Source organism: Urtica dioica, chromosome 9 (genome assembly GCF_054948205.1).
Source record: "Urtica dioica subsp. dioica isolate 48M chromosome 9, U.dioica_male_clone48M_v1_H2, whole genome shotgun sequence".
NCBI lineage: Eukaryota > Viridiplantae > Streptophyta > Magnoliopsida > Rosales > Urticaceae > Urtica > Urtica dioica.
In genome coordinates this window covers 9,575,615-9,597,546 of record NC_142764.1, presented here as the reverse complement: position 1 = coordinate 9,597,546, position 21,932 = coordinate 9,575,615, and the positions used below count along the sequence as shown (strand labels likewise).

Genomic DNA, 21,932 nt, shown 5'->3' with positions numbered 1-21,932 from the left:
TTAGTTTCATGGTTGTTATAAGCATTGAATATTGTTAGTTGTTGAGCTTATTGTTTGTTGACTTGAATATTGAAGTTTCTTGTTTGAGTTAATGCAATTTAATGTTAGTTGTTAAGTTTAGCATTTAATGTCTTCTCTGTTTTTTTTTCTTATTTCTCTTTTGCTTTGTTAAGATTATGAGTAGCTAAATAGTTAAAAAGGTGAGATGGAGTTAGTGATTTGATTTCGGTTGGTTAACATCTTAATTAGAATTGTGCTTCATAGTTGGGTTATATAGTGAAACTCTATGAGTTTTGGGTTGTGTTTCATCTCTAGTTAGATCAGATTCCTAATTAGTTAATCATATGCTAGTTCAGAAACCGAGAGGTAATAAACAAGCGAGCTATACCCATCTCATTATTCACCTACCTAGAGCTATAGAAAGACTAGGGGGTAGATGTAGTCGATTAAAATCCCGGGCTCAATGCAATTGATTGTTTTAATAGAAATCAAACCGAGATTTGTAAGTTGATCAAATAGCTAGGTCCTTCAAGACTGAAGAGAGATTAGTGGATGTTTTAGGGGGGTTTGAGACTAAGTCTTTCTATTTCAATCCAAGTTTAGGATCGTTACCAAGACGAACCGAATCGATGAACTAACAAAATGGCGCCCCTTGCTTTTATTATTATTTTTTTAATCAAACCGTTAATTTCTTTTATTTACTTGTGCATCTAAATTATTTTCTTTCTCAAAATCATCAAAAACCTCCATTTTTACATTTTCATAAATTGAAAAAGAAAAGCTAGTGAGTTAACATTGAAAATCGCCCACACTCCTTGTGGGATCGATATATGTGCTCTTTGCACTCTACTACTTGACGACACATATGCTTGTGTCGTGCGAGTTTTTCAAGTTAAGGAAAATTTACATCAGTTGGATGTTAAGGTCTCGTTTATGTGAGTCTGAGATTTAAAGAGCGATTCTTTTGGGAAGCTAGCTAAGATATTTTCAAGAACATAAGAGATTTAAGATGTGTATAAACGGAGAAGAAGAGTCAAGATTAAGGGAGCAATATTATGCAATTGAAGTTGAGACATGCCCATTACGGTATGTTGTATATACAACTACGTTCAAAATAGTTCTATGTGCTAATGATATTTGGCTGCTCCAGCTCAAAAGAAATGTCCTTAGTGGGCCACATCATCAAACAACACTCACCACAAGAGGGAAAGACATAGCCAAATTCTTTTTGCCTTAGATCAACAAGGTCGCACTAAAGACCCCATTCCTACCTCGGCCAAATTAAGGCATGCTAAGTCTGGACACCGCTACCCAAACGGCTGGCCCCGTGCAAAGTTTGGGACATCCTTGCGCGAACGGCCCCTCAACTGACTCTTGGTCCGTCTACCTTCTCGGCCCTTTAGTCACGGGCTCTTGAACCCCGCTACACTTCGGCTCTGAAACACATCACCACTTAGGTTCCTTGGCCCTTTGTGGTCCTACGGCTCTTTGGCCTTACATCCCCTTGCTACTCTTCCGGCCCCGTGTTTTGATGTAGCCTTCATGGCCCCCTAAGTTTTTATTCTTAAGGGTCCATTTCGAACTCAAAAATATGAGGGGAAAAAATGAGAATTCGTTGTGTTTTTTTTATCTTTGTTTGATTTTGAGAAAAAGAATAGAGAAACTTGATTTTCACCACTTTCAAACAAGAAGAATTTGATTTTCTCTTGCATTCTCCCTATCATTTTCATTTTCCTTCAAATTATCACTTTCTCTTACATTTTCCGGGTTTGAAGCGGGTTCTAAGAGCCCAAGTAATCACTATTTAAATTGAAAATTGTTTCTCTATTCTCCTTCACTTCATCTCTTTACTATAGACGAACCAAGATGCCAAATTCTCTCGTATTCCATCAAACACTGAATATTCTCACGAAGACTAATATAGTGAATTAAAGTGTGCACCCAGGATATGCCTAACATGCTTGCTAGCTCATTTTCGTTGTTTAATTTACTCGTCTGACAAATGAGCGTAGACCTGTTTTCAAATTATGCATATAAAATTATGCATCGTTTCATACGAAAAAAATTATGCATCATTCTTGTACCAGTAACAGCTTCAAATAAATCATATATTAATTCGTTTTCTCTAAAACTATAGAAAAAAAGGAATCTGTGCTCCAATATTTGCCATAAAAGGGCCAAACCATAACAAATGCGAAGCGATATGACTCAACTCCAACATAATTGTTCAGATATAGCTAGCTCTTTTAGGTATTTGGATACTTCTGAACAACTCTGGTCCATTCACGGTTATAGCTTCTACGAACATAGTAGCGAGATAAGAGAGGGACAAGTTTGGAGAACTGATTTCCTATATTTGTGCTTGGAATTTAAGGTTTATCCCTTCATTGATGAAGAGGTAATCTCCTGGTTATTTAACTCTATGGAGTCGGGGATCGGATAAAGGTACCTGTTTCTAACATCAGCAACAGCAGTCTGGAATCCTGTACAAGAAACGTACTCGGACTTGGAAAATGCAAGCCAACTGTTCGAGATCAAAACTCAACTCAGGCAGGCCAAGCAAGGAGAAAAGTCGGTAACTCAGTATTACACTACTCTTAAAACTCTATGGCAAGATGTAGATTTATACTATTATTTGAAATGGTCATGTACCGCTGATAGTTCGATGTATACTCATGCAGTCGATAAAGATAGGGTCTTCGACTTTCTATTTGGCCTCAATAAAGAAATTGATGAAGTTATAGGTCAAATTTTTGGCACAGATCGATTAACGGGAATCAGATAAATTTTTGCTAAAGTTCGCTGAGAAGAAAACCACAGAGCTATCATGCTTGGCCATGAATGCATTTCCCCAGTCGTCGAAACGTCAACTTTGATGTCCTCCAGATCATAAATCTCCACTAATCAACCATGCTGCTCCGATCGACCTACGTGCGAGTACTATCATCGTCCAGGTCACATTAAAGCCATGTATTGAAAGCTATATAGGAAACCTGCAGATTGGCAACCGGCAAACAATTGAGGAAAAAAAAAGATACCAGGTTTCATCGAATGAATAATCAAGGACTCTCCCTCACCAGATCAGTCATTCTTAGCAAAGAAAAATCTAGAGCAAATGTATCGCTTATGGAAGTCACATCATATGTCAACAAAAAAAGTCCCAAAACCCATGTCCTGGTAACAACAAAATCAAATTTGCAAATGGTTCTTTAACCCCAATTGCAGGAAAGGTTCTATTGTCATCTCTTTATTTATCACATTAAAAAGTTTTCTCCATGTCCCTAAATTAGCCAAAAATCTCGTATCCGTCAACAAACTTATCTCAAATGCTAATTGTCAAATCAAATTCTTGTAAATCGATTATTGTGTTATTCAAGACCAAAACTCTGGGAGGACGATTGGCAGTGCTAAAGAAAGTGGTGGAATTTACCTTCTAGAATCTGAAGTTTCTGAGAATAAACAGGTTCTACAAACAGATTGTGCAAGTTTCTTAGCTTTAGAGGATGAAATAATGGTTTGGCATTTTTAGACTAGGACATCCTAGTTTTGGTTATCTAAGACATTTGTTTCTCACATAATTCATAAATAAAAATGTTGATTCATTTCAATGTGAGATTTGTCAATTTGCAAAACATAAAATAAATGTGTACCCTGCAGTGAAATACAACTCATCAAAACCTTTTGCTCAAATCCATAGTTAGATGTGGAGACCGTCTAGAGTAAAAAATATTTCTGAAACTAGATGGTTTATCACTATTATTGATGATCACACACCTGCAATATTTGGATACTAGACGTACACATCTAAACATCTGCTAAAATTATTTATTCTCAGAAATGGAAGGAAAAAGAGATTGATAAGTCACTACCTACGGCAAAGCCAACGTCTAAACCAAAGTATTGTTCCAAGTAATTCTTCTATACCTTCTATTCCCTTTCTACTAGATCATGTGGAAGAAACAGGCCATATAGAAACCACATTCGCCGAGCATTCTATAAGTGAACTAGATGAACCGATCGCCATTAGGAAAGGAACCCAAGAATGCATTAAACACCATACCTCTCACCATGTGTCCTACACTCATTTATCTCCTAGTTTCAGAGCATTTGTTACAAGCATTACAGAAGAGGAAATTCCTAAGTCTATACATGAAGCTTTAGGTACTCCAAAGTGGAGGGATGCTGCATTTGAGGAACTGAGATCTCTTCAACAAAATGAAACTTGGGAATTAACAAATCTTCCAACAGGAAAACACTTGGTGGGCAGCATGTGGATCTTCACTATCAAGTACAAGGCCAGACTTGTGGATCATGGGTTCACTCAGACATATGGCTTAGACTACGAGGAGACTTTTACTCCAGTAGCTTAACTTAACAATGTCATGGTCTACTCTCTCTGGCCATCAATTCAGATTGGCCGCTACTGCAATTTTATGTGAAAAATGCATTCCTAAATAGAGAGCTAGAGGAAGAAGTGTTTATGGAAGTCCCACAAGGTTTTGATCATGGGTCTATGATGGGGAAAATATGAAGACTAAAGAAGTCAATATATGGCTTAAAACAATTCCCTAGGAGTGTGGTTTGATAAATTCACGAGGGCTGTTAAGGGTTAGAACTACTCACAATCTCAATATGACCATACGATGTTCTACAAGCACACTGATGGAGGAAAAATTGTATTCTTATAGTCTATGTAGACAACATAATTATGACTGTTAGTGACAAAGAAGAGATCGCTCAGTTGAAGAAATTTTTGGCTCAACACTTTGAAATAAAAGACTTAGGAAATTTCAAGTATTTTCTCGGAGTTGAGGTGGCCAAATATGAGAAAGGAATTGTACTCTCACAACAAAATTACGTTCTAGACCTGCTCAAGGAAACATGACTTCTCGGCTGCAAGCCATTAGCAACGCCAATTTATGCAAATTAAAAACTGCAAAGAACCGAGGTTGATGTACCAATAGATAAAACCAGGTATCAAAACCTTGTTGGCAAGCTCATATATTTGGCTTACACTCAACCCGATACTACCTTTATTGTTAGCCTGGTTAGTCAGTTTATGCACAGCACCTCTGAAGATCATCTTAAGGCTGTGTATCGGATCTTGCACTATCTCAAAGGAAGACCAGGAAAATGAGTTTTCTTCTAAAAACATCACACCTGACAAGTTGAAATCTTCACTGACGCTGACTGAGCTGGATGTACTAATGCAGACGCTCTATTTCAGCCTACTACACATTTGTATGGGGGAATTTAGTAACGTGGAGAAGCAAGAAGAAATCAGTGTTGGCGCGAAGTAGCGCAGAGGAAGAATTTCACGCAATGGTTCATGGAATTTGCGAAGCTGTCTGGTTGCCAAGCATTTTGCGGGAGTTGAATATGGAAATCAGCAATCCTATGAAACTATTTTGCGATGATAAATTAACAATTAGTATAGCGCATAATCATGTTTAACATGACAAAACCAAACACATGGAGATTGAAAGACACTTCATCAAGGAAAAGCTCGAGAGTGGAGAAATATTTGTGAATGTCTCTACTACCAAACAACTTGCAGATGTACTAACAAATGGACTTTACAATCAAGATTTTGAAGATATGTTAGTCAAGTTGGGCATGATTGATATCTATGCTCCAACTTGAAGGGGAGTGTCGAGTATTGTAAATAATAATTAGTATATTTTATTATGTATTAATTAGTACTTAGTTAGTTAGATATGTATTCCTATTATTTAGAGATAATTAGAGATTATCATATTTTTAGTAGTCTATTTGTATCTGTTATGAATGAGAATGAAGATTATGCCGCTCAAATATATTTTCCTTTAGTATTGAATATGATTTTTTATTAATTGTGTATTGTTAAGGAAATATTAACGTGTTAATCTCATTAAATGAGATTAACGTTGACATCTACAATATAAATAGGTAAGATCAAGTCCAAAAAGGGGAATGTACTTTACGAACAATATTGAGCTAAATCCAATTTTCACCTTTTACAAAATTTTCATAAATACTTGTTCATATTTAGAATTTTAAAGTTTTCATTCCCGATTAGGAGGGTTTGGCCGACTTCAAAGCTAAATAAAATATTATTCGTATAATATTCATGATTGTTGATCTCAGAGATATTCACGTCAACAATTTCACGCCGTACATGGGAAGCTACAACTAAATCCTTCATCAAACGGGAAGTCAAACTTCTCGTCATCCACATAAATCGAAGATGGGTGAGTCACCAACCAGATAAATAGCCCCAACTGACTTTCAAGCCATGTTCGATGCAATGCAGGCAAAAATTGACGTATCCAACAAGAACTTTGCCGAGTAGCTGCAAGGATGCAATCACAAATCAATGAGTCTGCAAGATTGCAAGGACCACCTATCAGGCACTTAGAGATCGCAAGGGGCACATTAAATTTTTCTGTCACTTGGATAATCTTGGGTCGGCTTGCTCTGGGCTGACAAGGTTGACTTGCTTCTGGTTGACTTCCATTTGGATGACTTGCTCCTGACTGGCTCATTCTAGGTTGACTTACTCTGGCTCTTTCTTCGCCACTTCAACTACTAAGCTTTCCAAGTCCCAAGAGATTTGATCTTTCGGTACCTGTGAAGTTTGAGGGGCTTTGGCTCCATGTTCCGATGCGATCTCCTCAGCAATCCCTTGATTCGAACCAAACTCATCAATCATAATTGAGTTCCGGGTAGGGAGTATACATGAGTTCGTCAAAGTTGAGGATTGAGACTTGAGCCACATAGAAGTAAGCTTGAATCTAAACTTTCATCACTTGACATTCCCATAGCTCGACCTCGACATCTTGAACTTCACCCCGTACCATTTAAGAAAGGAATCTAACGTTGGCTTGACATTGCTTCTCCTTTAGAAGAGCTTTATCACGAGCTTCAAACTTTCGTTTAGCTTTCTCAACAAAAGCCCGATACTTCAGCACCACCCATTTTCTCTGTTCTTGAACTTTCTTCACAGTAGCTGGCTCTATCAAGGACATTACTTCGTCCAATTCCTCCTTAACTTTGGCTGCACGCTCAAAGAATTTGGGCCCCAGCCTTCTCGATTTTGAGTTCGGCTCGAAGCAGTTTGTTCTCTTGAAAAGATTCAATAACTTTTGCAAGTGCAAATTCACGCTTATCGAAAAATTTTGCATTCTTCATCTTCAAGTCTAAGTTTCCAGCTCGCAAACGATCGAAATCTTCAACTTCGTTCTTCAATTAAGAGACTTTGAGGTCCCCTATTTCCTTGGTGAACTTCAGTTGGGATTGAAGGGTTTTGATGTCCTCACTTAAAGTCTTCCACCGAAAAGAAGATTCCTCAAAGGCTTGCCTTGCCTTCCGCTCCAAAGTGATATTCTTCTCATATCCAATTACCATATCATTGAAAGTTTTCAAAAATTATGCAAAATATCTTGTTATATAACGAAAAGTATGTATATCTAAACATTTCTCAAAAGAAAGAAAAACGGAATAACAAAAGGAAATCATCAAGTACATACCGTAAATAACGAGTTCGCAATTTTCATGTAATGATCAACATCGAACATGGTATCGACGTGGGGGAGATAGTGGCCAAAATGTGTTATTTGACAAAGAAACATACCGCATGCCTTGAGGTTTCCCAAGTAGCTTGACCGAGTCACTTTTGTAATTTAGGACATATCGATACTTCCGTGAATCAGAAGGTCTGGAGCCATCTGAAGAACTGTTTTTGTGACTGTAAGAGGAAAGAAGATCGTCTTGCTCATAGTGTGATCTCAGACCTCCAAATTGTTGGCATTGGTTCCCACAAGAAGAGTACTAGTTGTTACTTATATGAGATCACGAAGACTCTTGCATGTAACTATTGAATAATTAATAAAGAGTTGAAACTTTCATTCATTCATTCTTCCTTGTTTGTTCGAAGTTTTATGATAATCTTTAGTCCTTAAACAAACCTAACAACAAATGAAGAGTCAAATATAAATTTGCATGTGTTGGAATAGATCTAGGATTAAGAAAAGATTTATCGCTTCTAGCAAGCGGCGGAATATAAAAAATTTCTTTAAAACTCGTAAAACGTTTTTACTACCTAGACAAAGCGCATGAACATATAATTTAAAATTTTAAAACTACATTTAGTTTTTACTCGGTACTAACCTTGAATGGAGATTGAACGTTGAGAAGCCTTAGGAAGGTTGAAACGTTCGTCTCTCCACGCAACTCGCCTCTCGCACTAGTCTTCTTGAACTTGGGAGTAACCACGAAAGTTTCTACCACTAGAGTCTTTGAGTGTGGTTAGGATTTAGTGTGTGGGCACTTTTAAACACTATGACTCAAGAACTAGTCTATGAGCCAAAGAGCTAAAACAAAACGCTAGGTCTAATGAAGACCTAGGTGCCAAAACAAAAGAACAAGAAGAGATTCTAGAGAGAGAAAGGGGGCGGCTACAACTTAGAGAGAGAAGCTCTCAATCTCAAAATTGTGTGTTGTGAATTGTGAATGAGGTGGGGTATTTATAGGACGAGGTTTTCCTTGAAAATATAGTTTTCTCTTTTCTATTGAATATTACATATTCATGAGCAAATCCTTAGTTCCTCTTACTCTACCTTGCACGTCCAACCTAGCTATCAAGGCTCTTGGATTTGTTTCCTCATTTGTTTGCTTCTCTCATTGCCGCCCGTATGCTTTGCTCATAGAGGAAATTCGTTTCCTCTTCTTCTTTTGGCAAGTATCTTCATACATCAATGCACAAAATAATCTCTTTTTTCTCTTGGTATGGACGAAATTTAGAGCTTCTAGAACATGCTTCTAGATGTTTCTTTATTTTTTCAAGACAACATAAGAAAAGCCCATTTAGAATTTTCACATAAAACTCCATGAAATGAAATTCAATCCTCAAGGCCCAATACATTAATGTGGCTATGTGACATATGATGACAATGTCAAAAAACTTATTTATTGACATTCATACCATCCTGTGTCCAAAAGAACAAAATTACCTTTTATACAATTTTCGTAAAATTTGTCTAGTTTAACATTTGAACTTATTTTGACTTAGTTTTCTTATTTAACTAATCCTACTCTAATGACTTGTGGTAGTGACCTCATGGATCCAAATGAACAAAGCTTGAGGTAGCATACTTGGACTCAAAAGTTCACAAACCTTTTCCAAGTTCTAGCTTAATGTCAACTCATCACAATTAAGTAGAATTTTTTTAGTAGAAAATATAATCATTTGAACCGAGAGATTTTCAGTGTCAACTCTTTAGTGGAGTCAGTTGACATTAAGCTAGAACTTGGAAAAGGTTTGTGAACTTTTGTGTCCAAGCATTATAGCTCAAGCTTTGTTCATTTGGATCCATGAGATCATTACCACAAGTCATTAGAGTAGGATTTGTTAAACTAGTAGCTAAGTCAAAACAAGTTCAAGTGTTGAAATAGACGAATTTTACAAAAATTGTCTAAAGGGTAATTTTGTTCATAAGGACATAAGATGGTATAAATGTCAAAATAAGATTTTGGACATTGTCATATGATGACAATGTGATTGATCCACATGGCCAACATTGAGAATTGGGCCTTGAGGATTGAATTTCATTTTATGGAATTTTATGTGAAAATTCTACATGGGCTTTTCTTGTATTGTCATGAACAAATAAAGAAACATCTAGAAGCTTGTTCTAGATGCTCAAAACCATGGCCATCATCAAAGAAAAGAGAAAATTATCTTGTGCATTGATGTATGAATATACTTGTCAAAAGGAAAAAGAGGAAACAAATTTATAGCATCATGCTATGATAGTGGACGGCCAAGCTAAGGAAGAAGGGAAACAAATTTCCAACCTTGGTATTATGATAGGAATGAGAAACAAAGATTGTGCTCATGTATATGTGATATTCAATAGGAAAGAGGAAACTACCTCTTCAAGGCAATCCATTCTCCTATAAATACCACACCTCATTCACGATGTTGAATATACAAGTTTTTTAGATTGAGAGCTTCTCTCTCTAGACTTGGCCGACCCCCTCTCTCTCTCTCTTCTTCTTGCTCTTTTGTTTTGGCGCCTAGGTCCTCATTAGACCTAGCTTTTGTATTAACTCTTTGTCTCTAAGACTAGTTCTGGAGTCATTGTGCTTAATAGTGCCAACACACTAAATCCTTTCTAAACTTGAAGACTCTAGTGGTAGAAACTATCGTGGTTACTCGGATTCAAGAAGATGCTAAGGAGACAAGCTAAATGGGGAAACGAGCGATTCAACCTTTCCAAAGGCTTCTCAATGCTCAAGCTTCTAACGAGGTTGGTACCGAGTGAAAACTCATTATAGTTCACGAAAAGCCATGTTGGGAATAGGACCTCGAAGTCAACTTAAAACAAACCATAATTTTTTAGAATAAATAGAAGAAGCGGGGTTATGGAAAAAAAATGATTTATGATAATCCACGAACCTTTCTGTAGAATGAAGACCTCGTCCCGAAAACCAGATCAACCGCACCAAGAATCGTTGAGCGAGTCCCAGTCCGTGTCAAGAGCTCGCAACATAATCACATGATGTCGAAACAAATATTGGTGCTCGGATTTTAAACGGGCACCGCAAAACAGAACCGTCACTACTACAAAAAAAGGTTTCGAAGTCACCTATAAAGCATCACACTTAAATTTGAGCGACGCCCAAAATATTCAAAATGATCTGAAAGCACAAAATAATTAGCAATTCTCAACGTTTGAATTGGCTATTTTGCTAATTATTTGTTTTTTTTAATCATGTTTAAATATTCGGACTCAATTAATTGCGATTAAATTATCAAAACAATAGTAGTCATAAAAGAAAAAAAAAATAGTCTTAACAAAATAAAAGTAAAATAGTATTATGGGGGGAAAGTGATGAAGGGTAAAAGCAAAACAAAATATTATATTGAAATTTCATGGAGAAAATGGTGTTGTCAATGGTGCCCACAAGAAGAGTTGTAGTCTTTATTTTGTACATTTGATGTAATAAAGTCTCACGAAGACTCATGCTTGTAACTGCTTATTCATTAATAAAAAGTTGAAACGTTCATTCATTCCTCCTTGTCTGTTTGAAGCTTTATGATAAAACATTAGTCTTTAGTCCATAAAAAAACCTAACAACTTACAAAGAGACAAATGTAGATTTGCATGAACAAACTCTTCGTAGTTTGCTTAAAACGATATATTCGCAATCTAAGGGTCAAAGGACTATTGACCTCAGTACGATTGTTAGGAGAATCTATGATGTCTGGTTATGAGGCATTGAGAGTTGGAGACTATATAGTTTTTCTAGGTATCTTCCGAAGGTACTGAATTGACCAGTGCACTTCTAGAGATAAAATAAGAACAACCCATTTAACCTCTTATGTCTCGAAGTCACTACGTATGAATTGCATCGTGCTTACCTTAATCCTGAAATGAGACATGCCATTTCACAGCTTACGTATTCTCATTTGAGAAAGTCAGAGTTCGGACTCACTATGTGATTCCGAACAGGACCTATTGGTGAAGTATTAAGTTGTGAAGATGTCATGAGTAACTTTGTGAAGTTCTCATAGATATGGAATTCATGTACAAGATTGCTGAAATGCAATATATATCACCTCATGCTTTGTTCCTTGGAATGTGAATAAATGAACTGGCCAGTGTCCAAATTGAGTCTTGACTCTTTTGGATGAAACAATGTAACTTGTTAGCTCCTCGTCAATACATTGTTTCTAACTTATTCACAAGCGACAAATGAGTTGAGGAAATAACAGCTAGAAGGGTAAAATGGTAATTTCGTAAATCCCGACTAGCTGATGATATTCATGAAGGGTAAACATAGATAATATTCAGTGGATCCGCTCATCATAATTTGGTTGAATTCTTGAGTAGAAAATAAATTCATTTGAACCGAGAGATTTTCAGTGTCAACTCTTTAGTGGAGTCAGTTGACATTAAGCTAAACTTGGAAAAGGTTTGTGAACTTTTAAGTCCAAGTGTTTAGCTCAAGCTTTGTTCATTTGGATCCATGAGGTCACTGTCACAAATCACATCGAGTAGGAATAGTTAAACTAGAAGCTAAGTCAAAACAAGAACGAGACAAGTTTTGTGAAAATTGTCAAAATGGTATTTTTGTCTTTTGAGACATAGGATGAAATGAATGTCAATAAATTTTTTGACATGGTCATTTGATGACATGCATCACTCGGCCAATATTAGTTTTATTGGGCCTTGTGGATTAATTTCATTTCATAAGAATTTTATTGAAAATTCTTAATGGGCCTTTTTCATGTTGTCATGAACAAACGGAAAAGCTTCTAGAAGGCCTTTCTAGAAGATGTTGGGCGCCCACTACCCAAAGGAAAAGAGAGAATATTTTGTGCATGTATGAAGATACTTGCCAAAAGAAAAAGAGGAAACAAATTTCCTCAAAGAGGAAGGTGCAATTTCGGCCAAGACAAGTGGGAGAAGGAAAATAAAAGAGGAAACAAATCCAAGGTGTCATGAAGGCATAGTTGGCCGTGTGACTTGGACAGAGAAAAGGGAAATATTTACTCATGAATATGTGATATTCTATAGAAGAGAAAACTACCTTATTGAAGGTAAAACCTCTCCTATAAATAGAGTCATCATTCCTCTCATTTTATTCATTCCACATAAGTTAGAGATTGAACGACTCTCTCTCTAGAACTTGTGGCCGATTTCTCCTCTCTCTCTCTCTAGTTATTTTTCGTTTTGTTTTGGCACCTAGGTCCTCATTTGACCTAGTGGTTTTAGCTCTTCGACTTTGAGACTTGTTCTCGAGTCGTCGCGTTTAAAAGTACCCACTCACTAATTCTTTTTTTCTCGAGTGATTCATGTGATAGAAACTTTCGTGGTTGCTCGAGTTGGCGAGGAAAGAAGAGAGACGTGCTGCGAGGGGAGACGAACGTCGCAACTTTCCAAAAGCTCATCAACGTTCAAGCTTCTAAAATGGTTAGTAAATTATTTATGCTCATAATAGTTTTTATTTACATGTGATTGCTCTTTGTCTAGGTTAGTAAAATCGTTTTACTTGTCAAAAGAAAATTTTTAAAATTCCACCGCTTACCGAAGCGTTAAACTTTTTCTTAAACCCTAGATCAATTCCAACAAATGGAGGGATACCAAAAAATAACATTGCTTAGGTAAAGTGAATTAATGAAGTTTTTTAGAAAAATTTGAAAACCTTAAAATTTGTGTCTTTATTTTGGATAAAAATTAGATATTGAATTAAAAAATAAATGAAGGTAATAAGTCATTTTACTATAATTGAAATCAACTAAAATTGAATGTGATACAAATAAAATTGAATACTATATACGCTATTATGGACTATTGTTATTGTGATTGTTCGATATGAATTGATTGAATTGAAATCAAATAAAATTTAATACGATACATAGAGATTATAGTTATTATGAATTGTGATTGTTCGACATGAATTGAATTAAAATTGAAATCAAATAAAACTGAATATTATACGTTACTACGAGACTATATCAAAAATGAAGCCATTGGCTATTGCTTAATGAAGAAGAAAAAATGATCCATTTTTATCATGTAAACTACAAAATTAAATATCAATTATACTCCTAATTGTGAATTGTGATTGTTCGATATGTATTGAATTAATATTGAAATCAAATATAATTGAATATGATACGTTACTACGAGACTATAGTAATTGAGATTGTGAATTGTGATTGTTCGATATGAATTGAATTAAAATTGAAACTAAACAAAATTGAATATGGTACGTTATTATGAGACTATAGTAATTGTGATTGTTCGATATGAATTGAATTAAAATTGAAATCAAATAAAATTGGATATAATACGTTATTATGATATTATAGTAATTGTCATTGTGAATGTTCAATATGAATTGGATTGAAATCAAAGTGTAAAATTAAATATGATACGTTATTATGAGACTATTGTTATTGTGATTGTAAATGTGAATTGTGATTGTTCGTTATGAATTGAAATTAAATAAAATTGAATACAATACGTTATTACTTATTATGAGACTATTGTTATTGTGATTGTTCGATATGAATTCAAATCAAATTAAATTGAATACAATACGTTATTATAAGACTATTGTTATTGCGATTGTGAATTGTAAATTTTGATTGTTCGATATGAATTGAATTGAATTGAAATCAAACAAAATTGAATACGACACATTATTACGAGACTATTGTTATTGTGATTGTTCGATATAAATTGAATTGAATTGAAATCAAATAAAATTAAATACGATACATTATTACTAGACTATTGTTATTGAGATTGTAAATTGTGATTTATGATAACACCACTAGACATACTACTTAAATTTGTAATTGAAAACAGCTAATTCGATATATTATTATTGCTCGCGTGAAGTCAATTGATATACTATTGACTATATGTGAATTGATATTGATATGAATATACGTTATTTTATTTCATCATACTTTCTAATATCAATTTTATGTTTGTAATTATAAATTAATAATTTTACCTATATAATATTAATCATGTTTAACTGGGTCGTAATCGTGTTATGGCTAATGTGGACTCAAGGGATTAGCTATCTTGTGTAAGGTGATCGATCTATTGAGAGAGGGCGATGGGCCCATCCTCCATTTCTTCCTTCTCTGATGCACTAAAACGCACGTTTAGTGATATGTCCCAAAAAAAATTTTCCCAACACAGATCGGCTAAACGAAAAAAGATCCCTCCCACGCCCAACCAACACACACCTCAACCACCACAACAAACAACACCCTCCCCCTACACCTCTCCTCTTTCACCACCAAAACCCTCGGAAATTCCGGCTGATGATGAAACCATACCCACCCAGACAGCCACGCCCCCGGTTTCGGACTTTCCTCCATCCGAGGATATACCCAAAACCATCATTGACTCTCGATCGGCGCCCCAGTCGGAGGGCGGCCGGACGCAATGATAGGCGTCATCTGGAACGTCCAGGGACTTGGCAACCCTTGGACGATCAAGGCCCTCCGTTCCCATGCCAAAAAACATAAGCCAGACTTGATGTTCCTATCTGAGACTAAATGCACTAAACAGTGCGTTGAAAATCTCAGGTTTGTTCTCGGGTTCAGTTCATGTTTCGGGATCGATAGGATGGGCCTTAGTGGAGGTCTCGCTCTTTACTGGAAGAGCAATATTGAAGTTTGTATTGGATCCTTCTCTCGCTATCACATTGAAGCCTCCATCACTGATGAAGAAGACAACACCTGGCGGTTCATGGGTTTATACGGCAATCCAGACGCCGCGCAACGGAAATTCTCTTGGGAACTCTTGAGAAGAGTGTACAACCTATCCGATGGACCGTGGCTCGGAGGTGGAGATTTCAATGAAATTCTCTACAACTTCGAGAAAAAGGGAGGCAACCCAAAACCCCCCGGCCAATTAGAAGCTTTCCGTCGAACTCTTGACGACTGTTCTCTGGATGATATATGCTACCGGGGGGACCCCTTCACCTGGCGTCGCAAATCAAACGGTCAAGTTACCTGGGAAAGGCTGGACAGGTGCGTCGCCAATGCCGAATGGTCATCTCTGTTTCCTCTAGCGTCGGTCAAACATCTCGAATTCTGGGAGTCAGACCATCGGCCCCTGCTCCTCTCCACAAAGGGAGACTCCTTCCAACCCCGGACGCGACGCAGATTCCACTTTGACGAGGCCTGGTGCGTCGATGACGATTGTAGGCGTATAATCTCGACACATTGGGGTCAAAACCTCCCCAGATCGCTCGCTCATTGCTCCAAGGCCCTTGCCACCTGGAGCAAACACAAACTCAGAGACCTAAATCGGGGAATCGATTGTCAGAAAAAAATCTTGGAGCAGCTGAACTCCTCCGAGACAGTTTTCGACTCCGAAGCGATCCAGATTGAGGAGAAAAAGCTGAATTCCCTCCTTGACACCGAAGAACAATATTGGCGACAAAGGAGCAGAATCACTTGGCTCAAGAACGGAGAAAGAAATACCAAATTCTTCCACCGAAAAGCGACCAGCCGAAAGAAGAAAAACTTGATCACGGGTATTCTCAATGCCAATCAGGTCTGGTCCTCCTCCCCGACAGTGATCGAAGGTACAATCTCTGATTACTTTGACAATATTTTCTCGTCCTCTAACCCCACGGCGAGAAATATTGCCGAGGTGATTCAATGTGTCCACCCAACTATCACAGATGCCACCAACGACACGCTCACTGTCCCGTTCTCCGAAGAGGAAGTTCGAGCTGGATTTCTTGGTATTGATCCTCACAAAGCTCCCGGCTCCGAAAATACTGGGAAATCGTCGGTCTAAGCGTGACCAAGACTTGTCTCGGCGTCCTTAACAATAAGCAAGGCCTCGGCTCCCTCAACGACACCGTTCTCGCGCTCATTCCCAAGATCAAAGATCCGAGACGGGTGCAAGACTTCCGCCCTATAAGTCTATGCAATGTCGTCTACAAAGCCATCTCCAAATGCATCGTCAACCGCCTAAAGACCACCATGGAAGGGACGATCTCGGAAAACCAAAGCGCTTTCATCGGAGGCCGACAAATCACCGATAACGTCATCATTGGCTTTGAAGGCATTCACACCATGAAGTGTGGAAGATTCGGCAATGGCTCTTGTGGTGCTCTCAAATTGGATATGTCAAAAGCCTTCGATATAGTAGAATGGCGTTACCTCGAAGCTATCATGCTCCATCTTGGCTATGCTGCCTCATGGGTTGAACTGATTATGAGATGCGTCACATCAGTGAAATTCTCCGTTTTGCTTAATGGCGAAGTCAAAGGCCACATCATTCCCGGAAGAGGACTTCGACAAGGAGACCCGCTATCTCCTCTACTTTTCCTCTTTTGCTTGGAAGGGCTCTCGGCGCTCCTTCGAAATGCGGAGAATGTTGGTTCGATAAGTGGTCTCCGATTCGGAAATCCCGGCCTCTCGATTTCACACCTCTTCTTCGCAGACGACAGCCTCATTTTTTTCAAACCAAACGAAGGAAGAGAAGTAAAGAAATGCCTAGAAACCTATGCTCAAGCGTCGGGCCAAATCATCAACTTCGACAAATCGGAAGTTTGCTTCGGAAAGAAAATTAAAGCTAACGATGGAGAAATGGCAGCCCAAGCACTCGGACTCAAACTCACTTCCGGTCACGACAAATACCTCGGGCTCCCTATGTCTGTAGGACGCAACAAATCCGAGATCTTCGGTTTCATTAGAGAAAAGGTTTGGAAGAAATTAAAGGGGTGGAAATGATCTTTCTTCTCCGCAGCCGGGAAAGAGATTCTCATCAAGGCGGTTATACAAGCCATACCTAGCTACCTCATGAGCTGTTTCAAACTCCCAAAGCGCCTCATTTCCGATATCCACAAGCTCGCGGCCAATTTTTGGTGGGGAAGCACCGACGAAAAATGGAAATTGCATTGGGGCACATGGGACAAGCTATGCATCCGAAAATCAGCCGGTGGACTCGGATTCCGCAACCTCGAGTGGTTCAACAAATCGCTTCTTGCCAAAGTCGGATGGCGCATCCTTCGACGGCCTTCCTCACTCGCTTCAAGGGTCCTCACCGAGAGCTACCTTTCAGCCAACAACTTCTTACACGCCACCTGCCCGAGGACAGCGTCCAGCCTTTGGCGAGGGATTCTATGGGGTCGGGAAATCATCACCCGCGGCTCTCGCTGGAGAATTGGGACTAGAACCTCCCTGGACGTCCGCAAAGACCGATGGCTCCCCCGTCCCCCCGATTTCCAGATTCGCAATCCAACCCGTATTCCAGAAGGCACCAAAGTCAAGGACTTGATGCTTCCTCACGGAGATTGGAATAAGGAGCTCATTCACTCCTATCTCGACGAGGACGAGGCGATCGAAGTGCTGAGAATCCCGTGGACCATCTCGCGCACCACTGACACTCTCTGTTGGCACCACACCGTTGACGGCGAGTTCACAGTCAAGAGTGGCTATCGAGTCGAGGCAGACAACCAAGCCACTGCTATGGATCAAGCTGGCCCTTCAAATCCCCGTACAACCGAGCTGTGGTGGGAATCCATCTGGAAACTAAACATCCCATCAAAGCTCAGGTTTTTCGTGTGGAGAGTCAGCCGTAATTGGCTCCCGGTAGCTGACAATCTCACTCGGCGAGGCATGGAGGTGGACCCTCTCTGTGACAGATGCAAGAAGAATCCGGAGTCGATCCTCCATGCCCTCTGGACCTGCCCAGCTAGCAAAAAAATATGGAAAGCAACTCCCTGGTGGCGATTAGTCAAAAACAACCACAACGAAGACATGGTCGGGTTCCTAACCGGGATCAAACACGATTTGAAGCCTGCTGACTTTGAAAGCTTCATCGCGGTCACCTGGAACGTCTGGAACTCCAGAAACGATGAGGTTTTCAATGACAAGACGCGTCCCCCGACGGAGATCGCCAACTGGGCAATGAATTTTTTAGAGGAATTTCGCAGCTGCAACAAGCGCCCGCCTCCAGCCCTAAAGCCCCCAGGACACAGCCCTCGATGGTCCCCGCCACCAACGGCTGTTACAGCCCTGAACACAGACGCCGCTCTCACCGCGGACGGTCTTCGGTGCGGCTTTGGGGGTCTTCTCAGAGACTGCAATGGTAAGGTCATCCTCTCCTTCATTGATCAATGTCAGCGCCCCCTAAGCCCAATCATTGCGGAAGGGCTCGCCATTCGACGCGGACTCAAGACCTGCCGCGATTTCGGCATCAACAGCGTGGCGGTCCAAACAGACTGCGAATCCTTAGTGAAACTCCTCCGTCACAACAACTCTCCGGCAAACGAACTCGGTCTCGTCCTCGACGACATCCGGCTCTTATCACATGATTTATCTTTTTTTAGTATCTCTCACACCCCACGAGAGTGTAATCAAATTGCTCACAATCTGGCTAAAATGGCCCTTCACTATGACTCTTATGTCTACTGGTCTTACAGTGTTCCTCCCGACATGTGGGAGATCACTCTTGCAGACATGCCTTAATCAAAGTCCAAGTGACACCTTTTCTCAAAAAAAAAAAAAAAAAAAAAAGAGAGAGGGCGATGGACCAATTGTAGAAAAATAAATCTTCATGTTGATGAAAGATGTAACGTAAGAATTATATTATTTGAAAAAAAAATGCCAATGTACAAATAATCCTACAAATACGAGGACCAATGTTCAAACGACACCACAAATACAAGTACCGTTGTGCAAAAACAAGTTGTTAGCTTCCATAACCCACTGCGAGGTCTCTCGAGTCACTTCTTCTAAACACACTCACTCACGCTCTCATCGATTCGTCTTACCCAAATCCCCCTTTTTTTCCGCTTCTCTCTCTCGCTCGTCGGCCATGGACGTGCTCTCTCTATCATCCCCAGTCCCGACCCTGAAAGCCTTCCGGACGCAAAACCCCTCTCATCCCAAACCCACCTTTGCAATCCTCCCAACAGACTCCTCGTCCCGTCGGCGGCGGGCAATCGCCGCCGCCGCCGTGAGCGCCGTAGCTCCGGTGGGCCCGTCGGTGCTGGTGGCGTCGTCCGCCCCCCAGACGCCGGGAGGCGCGTCGAGAGGGGCGGAGGGGGACGCGATGGGGCTTCTTCTTCGGGAGAGGATCGTGTTCCTCGGAAGCAGCATTGACGATTTCGTGGCCGACGCCATCATCAGCCAGCTTCTCTTGTTGGACGCCCAAGACTCCACCAAAGACATCAAGCTCTTCATCAACTCCTCTGGTGGCTCTCTCAGGTACACTGTGTTTGGGTTTAAATGGTCTCTCTTTCAGAGCAAGCTTCTAGGTTCTCTGAAACAAGCCACATATCAACAGGGACAGCAATTAAATACACCTAGGAACATTAACCCAACTAAGCTAGTGTTTCATATTACAGTCTGTGCATCTATTCTATAGTGAGTGTTACCATGATATTCATAGATAAGAAAACTGTCTCACGAAGGCAGATACTCAGCCTTATCCTCGGGTCTTTGTAAATGTAAAGCTTTTGTAAAAAAGTTCAACTCTTTTTTGCTCTTACTGGAAAAATATGCGGCATATATTGTTTGACAATAGTACTCTCATTGTTGCTATGAATTGTGACTTTCCGACCAGGCTGTTGTTTTAAACCGAGCAGTATAAAGTAGGTTGTTTGAAACAGGACACAATTCAAATGTGAATTTCTTTAAAAATTTATCGAAGTTTCTTGTTTGGCGCAGCTGGATACTGTAATCGAAAATATGCAGGATAGGTGTATGACAGTAGTTACTGAATTGTGATTTTTCCTTTCAGTGCCACGATGGCGATCTATGACGTGCTACGACTCGTGAGGGCCGATGTGTCGACAGTGGCGATGGGAATCTCGGCGTCGACGGCGTCGGTCATACTCGCGGGGGGCACGAAAGGGAAGCGCTTTGCGATGCCCAACACTCGGATCATGATCCACCAGCCCATGGGAGGTGCGAGCGGGCAAGTGTTGGATGTGGAGATTCAAGCCCGGGAAGTCATGCACAACAAGAACAACGTAACCACCATCTTCGCCAACTGCACTGGCCGGAGCTTTGAGCAAGTCCAGAAGGACATCGACAGAGATCGTTACATGTCTCCCATCGAAGCCGTCGAATACGGACTGATCGATGGTGTCATCGACAGAGACAGCATCATTCCTCTCGTGCCTGTTCCGGAACGCGTGAAACCGAGGCTCAGCTATGAGGAAATCCGTAAAGATCCGAGAAAGTTTTTGACACCCGATGTCCCCGATGATGAAATATACTGAGCTCAGCTTCATTCTCACAGCTTGAACTTTGGCTATATGTTGCAAAAAAAATATATTTTCCTTTGCCGTAAACATAGCACAAGCAAGAAAGGAAAAAAAAAATCGTATGTTGTAATTCATTCTTGTGGTTTCTTGTTTTTCGTTTGCTAGAAGTAGTGATCGAGGAAAAGAGTTTTGGGTTCCCCTTCATTATGCAAAACCAATGAGCATTAAAATTGTTTTGTTACCTGGATTTTGAGTCATCTAATTCTGTTGACAAAATAACTCAATTAATTACTGGTAGTGCAGAAATGTGAAATGTTCCAACTCGGGAACACAGTTGTGAAGGAAGCTGACAAAAGTGTATGAGCAAGCAGGGTTGAGTCCAGGGAAGATAAAATAACCCAATGAAGTCAAGAAAATGGTCGTAGGGGAAAATAGTGTTGAAAGATAGAAGAGGCAACTCAAGTTTCATCAGGAATGCTTCGCTTTGAAAATTGGCTAGAAAAACCATTCTTATGCTTTGACAGGAGGTTAAAGGGGTTTTTGTAAATGCTAGACAGATATTTAATATGTTTTTGTTTTTATGGTTCTTTGTTTTCTATTTTCTTTATGAATAAATGACATTTTTGACTCATTAATTATGTCACCGTTAACAAGCTGCAATTTGAACAAAAAAAGTGCATTTTGCTCATTCATTATAGACACAATTTGACTTTTAGTCTGTTTGGTACATTTATCGTCAAAACAGTCGTGAAGTGGGTCATATACTTATCACTTGACTTTTAAAGAGGGACAAAATTGTAATCTTATAATAAATTAAATTACATTTAATAAAAAAAATTAAGAATTAAAATAATAATAAAAAGAAAACCACGCTTTCTTCATCTTCTTCACGCTCCATCTTCTTCATCTACGAATTCCGAGAACTCAGTCTTCGACGAAGACCACGATAGGCTCCACCACAACGGATATCCTCTACGTCGCCGGGGTAGTCGACGGAGTTCCTTCGCCGGAGATCAAGTCCGCGCAGTTCTACCACAAGACTGGTATGATCTGGCACGATCTCCGCCAGTTCGAGCTGGCCTTGACATGCTTCGAGAGGACCGTGGACTTGGTTTCGAAGATCAACGCTAGGTCAGTCATCGACGGTGGACAGAAGAAGCTCGTTTTGAATCTGAGCTTAT

The 21,932-nt window shown here is 39.6% G+C and overlaps 2 protein-coding genes across 2 annotated transcripts; both read left to right on the top strand.

The window, feature by feature from the left end:
- Positions 1 to 15,140: 15,140 nt before the first annotated feature.
- On the top strand, positions 15,141 to 16,325 carry LOC149384856 (uncharacterized). The gene has a single exon (XM_089626185.1). It carries the CDS (start codon positions 15,141 to 15,143, stop codon positions 16,323 to 16,325), a length of 1,185 nt encoding a protein of 394 aa, XP_089482311.1.
- Positions 16,326 to 19,254: 2,929 nt separating this feature from the next.
- Positions 19,255 to 20,994, top strand: CLPP4 (CLP protease P4). The gene is made up of 2 exons (XM_089627368.1): positions 19,255 to 19,747; positions 20,283 to 20,994. Exons 1-2 carry the CDS (start codon positions 19,356 to 19,358, stop codon positions 20,764 to 20,766), a joined length of 876 nt encoding a protein of 291 aa, XP_089483494.1. The 5' UTR covers positions 19,255 to 19,355; the 3' UTR covers positions 20,767 to 20,994.
- Positions 20,995 to 21,932: the final 938 nt, after the last annotated feature.

Coding starts and splice junctions, on each gene's coding strand:
- LOC149384856 (XM_089626185.1), top strand. CDS start 15,141: ATGGGCCTTAGTGGAGGTCTCGCTCTTTACTGGAAGAGCAATATTGAA.
- CLPP4 (XM_089627368.1), top strand. CDS start 19,356: ATGGACGTGCTCTCTCTATCATCCCCAGTCCCGACCCTGAAAGCCTTC. Junction 19,748..20,282: donor TCCTCTGGTGGCTCTCTCAG/GTACACTGTGTT, acceptor TTTTCCTTTCAG/TGCCACGATGGCGATCTATG.